Consider the following 13,771-nt stretch of genomic DNA (forward strand, 5'->3'; position numbering starts at 1 on the left):
GTGCAAGCTCGCTACTCCTGTTCTGTGTATGGCACTGGTAGAATTCACTGTGCAACCCCGCGGTCAGTGAATTACCATAGGGCCATAAACAGAGCAGAGAAAGACCCGCGAGCCCCGTGGGGCCGTCACCGACATCGCCTGGCCCGTTTTGGCACTAGCACATTTTTGCTTTTATTTGTAGCTTTTGAGCAATTATGTGTAGTGCCAATATGGGAGAAGGTGGAGAGAGCAGCGCCGGGGTGGGGGACAGACAAGCATCAGTGCTGGGGAGGTGGTTTTGGTGGGGAGATGCTGGGAGCGAGGGATGCTGCTGGGGATGGGAAGGTGGAAACCATTCCACACTCGCTGGGGTGATGAAGGGATGTCTGTCAGCCCCATCCATGGGTGCCATTGAAGAGGTGTCCATCCCAATGTGGTGTCCCAGCCCGTGAAGGCATCTTGGCCAGGCCGTGTCACCATGGTGGCCATCACCAGCAGGATGGGACCCCCAGCTCCTTGTCCCCTCCTGGACCACAGTAGTGGCATCTCCCAGGGGTTGAACCAAGCATCTGCATGGGGGGATCTGCAGGGGCTGCGCATGGGGTTTTCTGGATGGACAGGTGAAATTATATTTTTTTTTCCTATTTTTTTTGCAGCTTTCCAGGCGTGGCACTGTGGTCACATGTCCCTTGCCCACCTTGGGGCCTGGCTGCTGAGATGGTGCCGGTGGTGCCCGGCCTCGGGGCTGCCTTTGGCAATGGTAGAACTCACACTGGTGCGGTAGCAGGATCCGGTGGTTCTAGACTTGCCAACTACAGCCCTGGGGAACCACGGCAGACATGGACCCCTGGCACCCACGGGTGCAGACTGGCACCCTGTGCATCCTCCACCCACCCACCCAGGGCACTGCTGCCAGGCTGGGAGGCTGCTCACAGGGTCCTGCTCCGTCCAGTATGGATCTGGGGGCAATGCGGTGGGTGGCCGTGCACACACGGTAGGGGTAGGACAGTGATGGTGAGCCTACCCCCTGAGGAGAGGGTCTGGCATCCCAGAGTGTCTTTATGGGTGGGGGGACAGGGACCTGCTGGATACTGGTCATTGGAGCAGCGCAGCCATGTGTCCTCATGTGACTCCGGGCGTTAAGGGCTGGTACAGCCCTGTGATGCGGGTGGGACAGCTGGGGGGCAGGGGGCACTGGATTAGGTGGCTGGCTCCCACCCCCAGCCCTGGATCCAGCCCTGACCCAGCCCCCTGTCTCTGGGGAGGGGGGGAAACTGAGACACCCATGGAGAGCTTGTGGTGGCAGCTGCCATGTCCTCTGCCTGTCCCTGGGTGCAGGAGGGATGGTGACAGCTTTTTTGGGGGGAACAGGGGGTAGCATGGGAAAGGGCAGCTCTGAGCTGACATGTTGGGGGCGGGTAGGGGGCTGTGCACACCCCCTTCACACCCCACCCCCCCCCCCGTCGCCCTGGCTGCGGGGCGGCTGGTCAGGATATGTAGGGCAGTGCTGGGTGATTATGGGGCTTTCGGCATAAGCCTGCGGAGATTGGATCACGCTGGATTAGGCTGCACGCTCAAATCATCCTCCCTGCGCTGGGGGGGAGGGATGGACGGGGGTCCCCGCTGCCCTCCTGGGGCAGGTGGGGGGGTTGAGGGGGGCACAGGCTGTCTGTGTGTCTGTCTGTCCATTCATCCATCTGTCTGGTCATCCAGCCAGTGAATATCCGTCTATCCGTTCAGCCGGGCCACCCATCCATTGCCTGTACAGCCATCTATCCCTCTGACTGTCTGTCCAGCCACTGAACCATCCATCCATGCATCTGCCTGTCCATCTACCCATACAGCTGTCCACCCATCCATCCATCTGTCCATCCATCTATCCAGCCGACCATCCATCCACCAGTGTGTCCATCCATCTGTCCATCCAGCCGTTGATCCATCTACCAGGCTGTCTGTCCTTGCATCCATCCTTGCATCCATCCATGCATCCATCCATGCATCCATCCATCCATGCATCCATCCGTCTGTCCAGGCAGCCACTGGTCCATCTACCAGGCTGTCTGTCCTTGCATCCATCCATCCATCCATTCAGTCATCCCTCTGCCTGTCCGTCCCACCAGCCACTGAGCCATCCACCAGGCTGTCTGTCCCTCCATCCCTCCCTCCCTCCAGCCGGCTCCGCAGTGGGGCCCTGCCCCAACGGGGGAGCAGGGGCCGAGCATCCTTCCCAAGCCCCGCCCACAACAGGCCATACCCACACAAGAAACTCCACCCCTCCCAAAAGGCTCCACCCCCAGCAGTCACCCAAGGGGAAGCTGGTGCCCCCCAGGTCTGCCCCCTCCCCAGGACCCGCACCCTGCTGGGGGTCATCCCGAGGCGCCTCGTCCTGGCCCTTCCCGGCTGCCGCAGCCAGGCCTATCCTGAGCACCCACCGGTGCTTCTGGGGGGCAAATCCTGCAATTTGCGGCCAAATCCTACAATTCATTGCCCACCCTGGGCAAAGCAGCGCTGGGATGGGGCAGGGGGGAGCAGAGGCGGCAAACCCAGCTGGGCCACACGCGGGACCCTGCTGATGCCCAGAGAACCTCCCCATAGGGCTCATGCTGGGGAGGGGGAGCAGGATCTAGCCCCACCAGCCTCTCCCCAGCTGGGAAATACAAAGCGAAGCTTGCTGGTGTGCCCAGGGCGAGCTCGAGCTGCCCCAGTGGGAGGCCCCGACCTGCTTATTAAAGACCGATTAACAGAGATTAAAGCCTCATGGCAGCGTCTGCCAGGCCAAGCTGCCTCCCCCTCGGCTGTGCTGCTGCATCCTGCACCCCGCCGGGGCACCCCGGATGTCCTAGGGTCCCCAGCAGTACCTGGAGCCCTGGGTCACCCTCCTAGCAGATGCAGGACCTTTCATGTCCAGGGATATTGAGCTCTGCTGGAGATACCCATGAGCACCCATGGGTGTTCTGGTAAAGCAGCCACATTCCTCCTTCCCTTCCTTCTGTCCGGCTGTCCGTCCTCCCAGCCTTCCTCCACTCTTTCCCTTGCCCCAGTCTACAAGAAACCTGCAGGATTCACCTCACCGGAGCCAGGGCTGCAACCATCCTGCACTGGCGTTCAAATAAAGCTGCTGAAACCCATCACTGCGCTTCCCTGCTCCTCCTTGGGTCTGCACCCCAAATGATGCACCCTGGTTTGCTGGGACCCCGTGAATGTTGGTGCCTGGGCTCGGTGGTGGCTGCTGCAGCTGAAAAATGGAGGAATTCAACCCAAAGGCCAGCTCAGCCCCTGGGTGGGAGCGCAGAGGGATGCTCGAGCACCCCCATGGTTTCCATCCGGCCCCCAGGTTGCTGTTGGAAGAGTAAAAAGGATAAGATAAATTGCTCAAAAGAAGAATTAAGCCCCAAAAATCACCCCAGCTATGCTCGGCTCTTCCTTTCCAGCCACAACAGCGCAGCAGGGCAAAGTGGGAGCTGGCCTGGGGAGGGCTCGGGAATGTGGGACCAAGCCCCAGAACACCTCTACCAGGATACACCAACCCCCCCAAAATACCCCAGAACAGGACAGCCAGATGCAGGGGTAGACACATTTGTAACAATTTATTGAATGAGGCAATAATAGACACTGGGAAAACAAGGGGGGGTCCATGCTCTGCTACTTGCCTGGTTTTTGTTTTTCTGGGGGGGTGGGAGGATAGGGGGGAACCTCTCTGACTAAAAGAACATCATTTCATCGTCAAAGAAACACTGACTTGAAAGCCACCAACATCTTCACAACGACAATAAAAAATAATAATTAAAAAAAAATAAAAACCAAACTGGAGAACCAGGACTGTTTCTATGGAAAGATCTCCCTCCCCTCGTTAAAGTACAGAAGAAATGTATACAAAGAACATTTGATATTTTTCCATATAAAACAAGTAAATACAAGAATCTGAAAACTTCCTTGAAGGCGGAGCGAGATGTGGAAAACGTTGTTAACAGCCACTTGGAAATAAAAATAATTAAAAAAACAACAACAAAAAACCCCAAAAACCAAATGCCAAACCAAAACCCAAAAATCAAATACCATGCACGACTGCACACGCAGCAGGGCTGCGGCTGACGGAGGGCTTGGCTGGGTGCTGCCACTGGGACACAAGGGTTTGGCCCGGGGGAAGTCAAGTAGAATTTGTCCCCCAAAAACCCCCCTGAGGTTTTTTTTTAACCCTCCTGGAAAAGTTTTTGGGTGATGGGGATTAAAAGTTCGCAGCAGCAACAGAGCTGTGCTAGGAGATGCACGTTGGGCAAGGCCAGGGGGGTGGCTTGGAGGGTTGGGGAGGCCAGAGGGGTCTATTGAAGGGAAAGGTCTGCACTCACATCCACCCCGCTACCTTCAAATGAAGCTTTGCTTGTGGGAACCAGACTCTCCGGGGATGGGCAGGGGAGGATGCAGGGTCCTGGGGATGGCAGCGGGGACAGGGATGAGCCCAAGGCAGCTCTTTGGCAAGGGAAGTACTGGGAACATGGTGGGCACGCAGCAGGGGGATGCAGCCAGAGCCCCTCTAGAGGCGTTTCCACTCCGGTCTAGATCCACAAAAATGGGAAATAATAGTAATAACAACAATAATAATAATAATAATAACAATAAAGAAAAAAAAAAGAAGATCTAACATGGCAGGTACATTTTGAGAGCAGAGAAATAAGAACAGGTCTCCAGTGTGCACCAAGGGGAGCCGAGCGGAGCACGGCTGGGTCCGCGGCAGTGCTTACAGCCATCAAAGGCAGCAGTAGCCTCGCTTGGCGGCTCGGGGAGGGCGGCAGTCCCGCAGGCTCTTGGAAGAGCGTTATCCCTTCAAGAGTTTGCCACCCTGCCACCCCCCTGCAGTCACACATGCATGGTTTTTTTTCCCCAGGAGAGAAGCCTTTTCCAAACTCTCTTCCTTTTTTTTTTTTTTTTTTTTTTGTGTGTGGTTTTTTTTTTGCGTGTGTGTGGTTTTTTTTGATATTTTTTTTTTAAAATATAAAAGTCCATGTTAAAATCTTTGAAACCTAATTTTCCAAGTGCGGACGGCGGAGGGCTGTGCCTGGGAGCTACTGCGGAGGAAGGTGCTGGTGCAGCCTGGGAGCAGAGGCGATGCTGCTGGAGCAGTTTTGGCTGAGGGCATCTGTGCTCCAAACTTGCCTCAGCCCCCTGCGAGGCCTCACCCCACTCCATCCCACGCTGGGCAGAAATGAGGGCTAAGGGGTTGCTTTGCTTTGTTTTCTTTTAAATCTCCTCAGAATGAAAGTCCCATCACAATTTGGCTTCTCATTCCGAGAGCAGAGTGGCGCTATAAAAATGCACTTAACACACATCCTCTGCTAGTATTTTTTTCTTATTTTTTTTCTCCTTAAAAAAAAAAAAAAAAAAAAAAAAAAAAAAAAAAAAAAAAAAGGTTAACAAAACCTTTGCTTCCAAAGCTGGGAGACTCAATGCCACCTGATTGCATCTCTGGAGAGGTGTAAAAAAATTATTCGCATAAGAGACAAGGAAAATCACCATGATCCTGCTCTGGGCATCATCACTGTTCCAAGGTCACCACTTCCACTGCCTGCCCGTCCATAGTGACGGCACTGTCCGCTATCCTTGTGGTAACGGGTGCCATCGCCACCTGAACAGGGCCGTTGCCTTGGGCCAGGCTGGTCACCACAGTCTGGTACATGCTGACAGGGATCTGGACGAGACCTGAGGAGACAAAAAAAAACCCAACCGAGAAATAGGAGTGGGGTTGGGAGGGAAAAAGTGGAGCAAGACCAACACAACAGATGAGGCTGGTATGGGCACATGTTGTGGCTGCTCCAGAGATGATCCTTTGGATTGCTGAAGTACACCCCGACCTGCAGCACTGCATCCAGCTCTGGGGCCCGCAGCATAAGGAGGACACGGACCTGTTGGAGCGAGGCCACAGGAGGCCATGGAGATGATCAGAGGCTGAGGCACCTCTCCTAGGCAGACAGGCTGGTAGAGCTGGGGCTGTTCAGCCTGGAGGAGAGAAGGCTCCGGGGAGACCTTACAGCGGCCTTCCAGTACCTAAAGGGGCTGACAGGAAAGCTGCAGAGGGACTTTTTACAGGGGCCTGCAGTGACAGGACAAGGGGGAATGGCTTTAAGCTGAAAGAGGGCAGGTTTAGATTAGATCTAAGGAAGAAATTCTTTACTGTGAAGGTGGTGAGGCGCTGGCACAGGCTGCCCAGAGAAGCTGTGGCTGCTCCATCCCTGGAAGTGTTCAAGGCCAGGTTGGACGGGGCTTGGAGCAACCTGGTCTAGTGGAAGGTGTCCCTGTCCCTGGCAGGGGGGTTGGAACTAGATGGTCTTTAAGGTCCCTTCCAACCCAAACCATCCTGTGATTCTGTGTAGGGAAAGCCAGCAATTGAAGACACCTGCCTCCCACCCAGCAGTGTCTGTGCTGGTGTAATTATTTGTGGCTTGGCGGCCTCACTGTGCTGGACTCGCTCACCATGATGCCATGTGGGATGGGAACAGGGATGGAATGGGGCAGAGTAGGGTGGCAGCACGGCAAGCTCAGCCTGCACTGCAGGGCTGTCTGGCCACAGGGAGAGAATAAGGTTAAGGAGGAAAGAGATAAGAAACTTTTGGAGGAGGAACCCAATACTGGGATGGTACACCAGGTACCTGTACAGCCAACCCTGTCAGGCCATGTTTTGCTGGAGGCAGGGATTGCTCCCACGTGTTTCTCTCAGAGCTGTGAGTGTGCCACCACACAGCCCAGCAGTGGTCACCACCCATGGACGAAGAACACACTTCTGAAACATATTTTTCCACGTGACTTGCCCAGAATTGAGAACCCTGGGGCTAAGGATAGGATAAATTTGGCTTCTCCCTACTGTGTGACTCTTCCATCCCCTGTAACTCTATACACCACTCAAACACCTTCCTGTTGTTGTGGTGTGTGAGAAGGATTCCAGGTGGCAGGCCAGAGACCACCCATCCTGCCCACGAGCCCCAGTACAGCTACCAACCTCTCTCAAACACGATTCACCTCCTCCAGCTCACTTTCCATCCCAGCTGGGTCCTTCTGCCTTCACACCAAGAAGGGTGAAGGGCAGCATGGGACCAAGCCCTGGCCAAGCCATACTGGCTCCGGGCACTGACTATAGGCACTCTTGCACATGTATACATGACATATAAGAGAAATAAAGGAAAATAAACCAAGTTTCTCAGCTCTTCCCCCATTATGGATGGGTCCAGCAAAGTAGGAAGTATCTTCTTCCCAAGGGTGGCTCAGCTACAGAAAGGGATCAGATGCTCCCAAGCTGAAGATGGCAAAGCTTAGGGCATGTTTTTGGCCACAGAGGAAATCACCACTGTGCTAAACGCAGTGAGTCCTGGTTAGCTAGGTAACACCAACCAAGATGACAACAAAACAACGAGGACCCGAGGATATTGTGATGTGAATGATGAAAAGAGATGAAAAAAATAACAAGGAGCACTGGTACTGCTTGATACAGCTGGGCAGGGGAATAGCAAATCCTGCCGGCTGGCAAGTTAAACATCAGAGTAGAAGGATGAAGTTATCTGCCTGTACCCACCACTGCCTTTGGCTTGGCAAAGTGTGACTTAGACAAGCAAGCCTGTAAACGCTACCTTATACACAACGTTTCTGAAACTATCTGCACCTCTCTTGAAGGGGGGTGGGGGGAAATGCTTTTAGAGGTCATCAAATCCTTCCAGCCAGCAGCACAGGATGGCCAGCCCCTGAAACAGCATTCAAACGATATAAGACAGCAGGTTCCTGACCCAGGCTTTCCCAAAAAAGCAGTACAATCTCTTTTGATTCAGGTTTCTGTGGCAGAGAGCAGACCTCTGTCCTGCCAAGGGCACTTGTTTAATAACACAAGGCAGCAGAATGCGGCTTGGTGTCCTCAGATAACTCACTGTACAGACAGGAAAGCTTATGAGTTAATCGTGCTGACCAGGTGGGTGACCCCAGCAGAGCGCAGCGTGCTTCGCAGTCCTTCAGCATCCCTCCTCTTGGGATCTTAAAGCGCTCTGCAGGTAGGAAAGTTTCACGATCCTCCAACCAAAGGGCTGCCCTATGCCCGAAGACTTATGTTCCATGTTCGCCCAGTTCACAGCCCAAACAAGGAATTGCTTTCCCGGTGCAATGATTCAACACTAACTGCTATGAAAGGTGTGGAGGAGTCAGGAGAAGGTACAAAGCTCCCAGAGTGCTTTCTAATAGATGAGAGTTTTAGGCAACGAAACACTGAAATGAGAGCTCACACTCAGCCCTCTAGAAGAAAATCTCCCAGACTCTTCAAGGAAACATAGCACATCCCAGTTTAAGCAGGTGCTAGCACAGACCTGGAGATCTGACCTGGGATGCACCTAAAATCCCCGCTCCAGACCAACAACACAATTAAGCCCTTTGGGTTACGTGGGTTGCTAACTCGAAGACAACTGCTGGAGCTCTCAAATGACAGTCTACTACCCATGGCCAACCCAAAGACCAGAGTCACCACCATGTTCATGGACCACAGAGCATGCAACATTAAAAGCCTGATTCCTCCATGCCTTGCACGTTGGCCAGGGAAGGGCTGTTGCCAAAGATGGGTGCTATCAAAAGACTGAGAGACCTGAAGACCCAACCAGTGTCTTCTTTGTAAAGGATGAGTTCATGTCACCCAAGATTTGACCAAGGCTGGCCACATCTTGGAGCACACAGAAGAGCAGGGAAGTCTCCGTGAGAGACGGCGACACGCAGATCCCTTTCTGCATGGGATTAAACTAAATCGTCTCAGCATATGACGTAGCAGCCTTCCTGCCAGGGGTGGTAACAAACCAAAGGAGGAGATGGCTGGAAAGTCTGCTGTGCATTAAAGCAGAGATGATCGCCCTTGGGAGAGAGACGATTAAACTACTGAGATACTGTAATCAGGTCTAGGATTGGCCCTGCACTGCATCTGCTCAGGCCTGCACCCTGATTAGCCCTAATCTAGCTGGCATATGTTAATCTAAAGCATGGATTTGAGACCCTTTCAATTGTATTAAAAACAGGAAATCCATTAGACAAAAACCCCAACTTCTTGGAGTCTTTGAAAAATATGTACCTGCAAAGAAAGCGGAGCTGTGCCGGGGTGCTCTGTGAGGAATGGAGCACGCAGGGAGAGCCCTGGCTGAGGCAGGGAAGAGGGATCCCATCGGATCCTGCATGCAGCTCAGATCAGCTCCTGCCTGGGGAGGGATGACAGTGGAGGTGACGAATCATGCACCAAGCAGCACAGACCATAGCCACAGGCTCCTGGCAAACAGGAAGATGCAGCTCAACTGTGTGTTTGCTTCCCCTTTGTGAAGTCCCCAGAAAGCCCCTCTGGAAGGAGCGGTGGGTGAGACATGAAGCCCAGGCACCTCCATCCCCCTGCGAATCTCCCGTTCCTGGCCACCAATCTCACCTACCTTCCAACACTTCCCGTCCTTGGCAGGGATGAAAAGCCAGCTCCAGCCAGCTGGGCACAAGGACAACATCTACACAGGAAGCTGGGGCAGAGCCAGCACTAAGGTCCTGCCTCTCTCTTACCTGCAGCATGCCAGGGAAAGACGTTTTTTGGTGGAGGATCAGATGGCTTTGCTAGGAAGGAGGCCACGGCATGGCCAGCATCACCTGACAGCCATGGAGGGGAATGGGTCAGGACGTGAGGGTGGCCAAAGGAGAAGGAGAGCCACGGCAGGCCTTAGGGATTGAGATGGCCAGCATGACTCCAAGGATTATTGTAGATTGACTCTGAGATGGCTGCAGTTGTACTCTAATGCTGGGTCAGGCAACATTAGCAGCTGCATTTTAGCTGGGGGGCTGTGATGGGCCGTAAGAGATCATGAAACTCCTGCTGCTTCAGCAGAGAAGAGGTGACAGCTTACAGAAGATGGGTAAGGGTTAGGCTCTACCTGCAACCAGAGAGCTACAAGATTCAGAAGCAAAAAGTCATGTGATGGCTGACAGAGACATCTTACCTGGCATAGAAGGCAGATCATCATCATCAGCATAAGAACAATTGTTTTGATCCTAAATTACAGGTGACTGCATTAAACCACCACATATAGGGCTCTGGGGGAGAAGGCTGGGTGGGTGGGATGATTCTGTGCCCTGGGAACTGGTGGAAGGTTCAGAAGTGCCCTGGACATCCACGACAGTCACAATGCTCAGGGAACTGGGGTCACTGGTCCGAGCTTCTGCCTGGCTTTAACACCTCTTCACCCTTGAGATCAAAGCAAGGGCAGCACGAGAAGGAGATACGACCAGTCTCCAGCTGTTGCGTGCATTCCCAGTCATATCTGGAATACTGTCCTACTCAGGGACACGATACACACTGTTTTTTTCACAGTATCTTTGGCAGAGTCCATTCTGCAAGGTGCATCCTTATCTCCTGTTCAGTGTCTGGTAGTTTAAAGTGACTCAGGCCATCTGCTAAGGTGCTCAAAGTACCCAGATAGCTAACCATGCAAGCAGATGAGCTCTTCAGTGTCCCAGCTCCACGAACTGGTTAATTCCTGACCATAGATGAGGTGAGGTCTATACCACCCAAGCCCATTGCCATGTTGTTTGACCACACCTGGAGACATGGGCTGAGGTCTTGTTTATCAACATCCCATGTGGCTCCACATCCAAATGCCAAGAGTCTGAATAAAGCGTATTTAGTGGGTATCTCATTCCAGGTATGAACCAATCATACTAGATGTGGACGGAAGATGGGCTAGAATGGCAATGCAGATCCTACCACCACAAAGGTCCCATCAGTGAGGAAACTGTAACAGCCCAAGGCAACCTTGGACAAAGCTCTGTCTGAAGCTGGACTGTAAGCACCCAGTTGTGATCTGGCACAGATGGTATGAAAAGCCTTGCTGCCTTACGTCCTGTGAATGCTTGGTACGCTCTCATTATGGTGGCAGTGGGAGTTTTCAGCTGGACAGTCAGGTTCTGCAAGCCTTGAAATGCACCCTAGAGTAGAAAGGCTTTCATTGATACCAAGACAGAAGTTGTCTCAATATCCTGTATGGACATTCAGTGTAACACTTCCGAAAGCTTAATCTTCACATTAAATGTCCAAAGACACACAGAATGGCTGGGAGAAACTGAACAGTGTGCAACCTCAAGGGACCCCTCAGCTGCCAGTCACTCACTGAGAGATGTCCTCTTCCCAGATGAGATGGGTTTCTCCAGTGAGGAGGACTTGGCATGGCCCTCTACACCATGGAAAGGCTTAACAGCAAGAGCTCACATGTAACTTTTTCTGTATGGAGCTCAAACAGGAACACAAGAATAAAGTCCTGGAGAGTCAGGAGACAGGAACCAGCCCCATTCTGGACCAGACAACAGCAACCCCCATCATCACGCTGAACATCAACTCAAGAAAGGAAACAGCTTCCTCTTTAAAAAAGTGCAAAATCCTCTTCTTTGATAGCATCAGCTACAACAGAGAGCTCATCTCCTGCCAAAGCAAACTCCTGTGGGAATAGCCTCTAGAAAGGGAGGGTTGTGAGCAAGCAAAGGCAAATGGAGAAGCATTACCATTTGGCTCCTGCATCTGGGAGCCAGGAGTCCCAAGCAATGCTCAGCCCTGCTTTGCAGTACTGAGCCAGCCTAGCCCCAACAAGAAAGGGAAGGGGAGATGGTGCAAGCCTCTCCAACACACCCTTCAGGTGTCCTTCACGTGTGTTGAAAGGTGAAGGAAGTTTGAGAGGGGTGCTGTTAGCGGAGCTGAGTTTATGGTAGCAAAAGCTGTGAAGCCACAAGAAACAGTGCTCTGAGTGCAGAGCATGGAGGAACAGGGGGCACAGGTCTGGAGTCATGAAGTAGCACAGAAGTATTGCTCTTGTGATTTCTTTTATGGGGCAAAATAGAAAATGCACAATGACTTTAGCAATCACCTTGGAGCCCTTGACAGGGCACAGAATGTCATCTGTTTTTTAGCTAGGTAACATAATTTCATAAAGAAACAGGACCTCGACTGAGACCTGCGTGTCCCCTTCCAAAAGGAGTCCAAAGCCTGTTTCAAATTGCCAGAAGCATAAGCCACAGTCAGCCGCAGCCAGTGCTGCTCCTGGGGATCCACTGACACCAGAAGCCTACTCAGCACCAAGTAGAGAAAGAATATCTGGTGCAATAGACGCCAAACTTGAAACATCTTGCTCTGTTCTCTTGGATACCAAAGAGTTTAAGTGCTGAAAGTTGTTCAGTTCATCATTTGCTTTGAACATCTGCAAGAACTGCAGAGTCAGGAAACCACTGTCAGTGGCCTTACGAGTCTCTCAGACTTGCTTCTAGGTAGAAACGCTAGAGGTAGAGCTCTGAAAGCCTTACAGTGCTCACACCAACAATAGAGAAGGCTAAAAAGATGAAATTTTCCATTGGACTTTCTTGGCCATTCACCTCAAACTTAGGGGACTTTGTTTGCTCCAGTCTTCTCAGCTCGTGCTGAAGGGAAACTAGTAGAAACTTTGCTTTGCATGATCCTGCCATAGCATTTCACAGTAGATATTCCTGCAACTTCTCTCCCCCTGCTCCAGAGGCATGGAGCTGAGCAATCCAACAGCAATCCAACCAAAATTTCTGTGCTCAGGAATGCACTACGGGGCCCTAGCACACACGTCAGCAGATACCATCTCATTGCTACATTTTGTTCAGAGCCAAAGCCGACTTCGAAGACACGAGGGAAGAATTCTCATAGACAATTCAAAGTGACCAGTGTGCAGGTTTTAATGCACAAAAATCAAAAAGGAAAATGCATCACTAGAGGACCTCTCAACAATGAAAACATTTGTCCTTGGTAGCTAACACAATGAAAGGGCACTGGGCGTGCTTTGATCTAGATACCTAGGGCAGCCTGTAAATACATCAAGACTGATGCAGGTAAGTAGGGAATAACCTGATCATCTTTTCCACAATGGGACAGAGTAAGATAAGAACACAACAGCTAAACATAAGGTTAGTGAAGCTCTGGAGCAAAGTCACCATCACTGGAGGTCTTCTAGAGCCAGCTAAGACTGAGGCTGGCTCAGGCAAGTGTCTGGTGTAAGTGATCACATGAATTCCTTTCAGCCCAGTCCGTCAACAAGATTTTGGAGGCTCCATTTTATGTGAAGAAGACAGAACTAGGACATACTGGACAAATCGGTTGGCACTAGAGGTATTTCTTCACAGTAAACTTAGTTCATAGTCAAACACAGGACAGACTTAATTCTCCCAGCCATGTATAATTCCTTTTAGCAACATGGCAAAACAGGAGGGACTCTTGTTATGCTTCACTGCTACCAGTTTTAAAAAGGACAGTCATACAAACAGGATATTGAGCAGCTCTGTCCAGCTGTTTGCAGTCACATACTTGTTCTGGCAACATAGCAGGTATTGTTGCCTACAATAAAGGTAGCACAACTACCAGTACTTAACTGCAGAGCAACTGTGTCCTTCAACTGAATCCTGGAGCAAAGACCATTCTTATCCTCACCAAGACAGATAGCTGCAGTGCTGGAGACTACCTGGCGTGTTCCAACACAAAAGAGCACTGTTCAGCCTGCACGTTAAAAGCTCCCACAACAGATTTTTATTAAATCCGTATTGCTTTGTGTGGGAACCTGGCTCACCAAAACTTCCAGAAATGATCATCTTGATGACTGCCCTTTTGGGGGACTGACTCAAGAGGCCTTCAAGAGGTGGGGGAAGGACAGGCAACTGGTGTGAGCATGTATTTCCAGAAAAACAAAACAGATCTCTGTATCAAGTTCAAATTACACACCAGCTAAAATGAGTGCTCTGAAAGTCACATGTTATC

General features: G+C 51.7%; 1 protein-coding gene across 10 annotated transcripts in view; it reads right to left on the reverse strand.

Moving 5' to 3' along the window:
- Nucleotides 1-3,547: 3,547 nt before the first annotated feature.
- NRF1 (nuclear respiratory factor 1) overlaps nucleotides 3,548-13,771 on the reverse strand; it is an 88,817-nt gene continuing 78,593 nt past the window's right edge. For 9 of the 10 annotated variants that reach the window (XM_080391314.1, XM_080391309.1, XM_080391317.1 and 6 more), the window contains one exon: nucleotides 3,548-5,673. In XM_080391314.1, the coding sequence (XP_080247440.1) occupies nucleotides 5,510-5,673 (164 nt within the window). In that variant the 3' untranslated portion in view covers nucleotides 3,548-5,509. The remainder of the gene's footprint in view (nucleotides 5,674-13,771) is intronic. The other variant, XM_080391316.1, reaches the window with a different exon arrangement.

The sequence above is a fragment of the Falco punctatus genome, assembly GCF_963210335.1.
Source record: "Falco punctatus genome assembly, chromosome: 6".
In the NCBI taxonomy this organism is placed as follows: Eukaryota; Metazoa; Chordata; class Aves; order Falconiformes; family Falconidae; genus Falco; species Falco punctatus.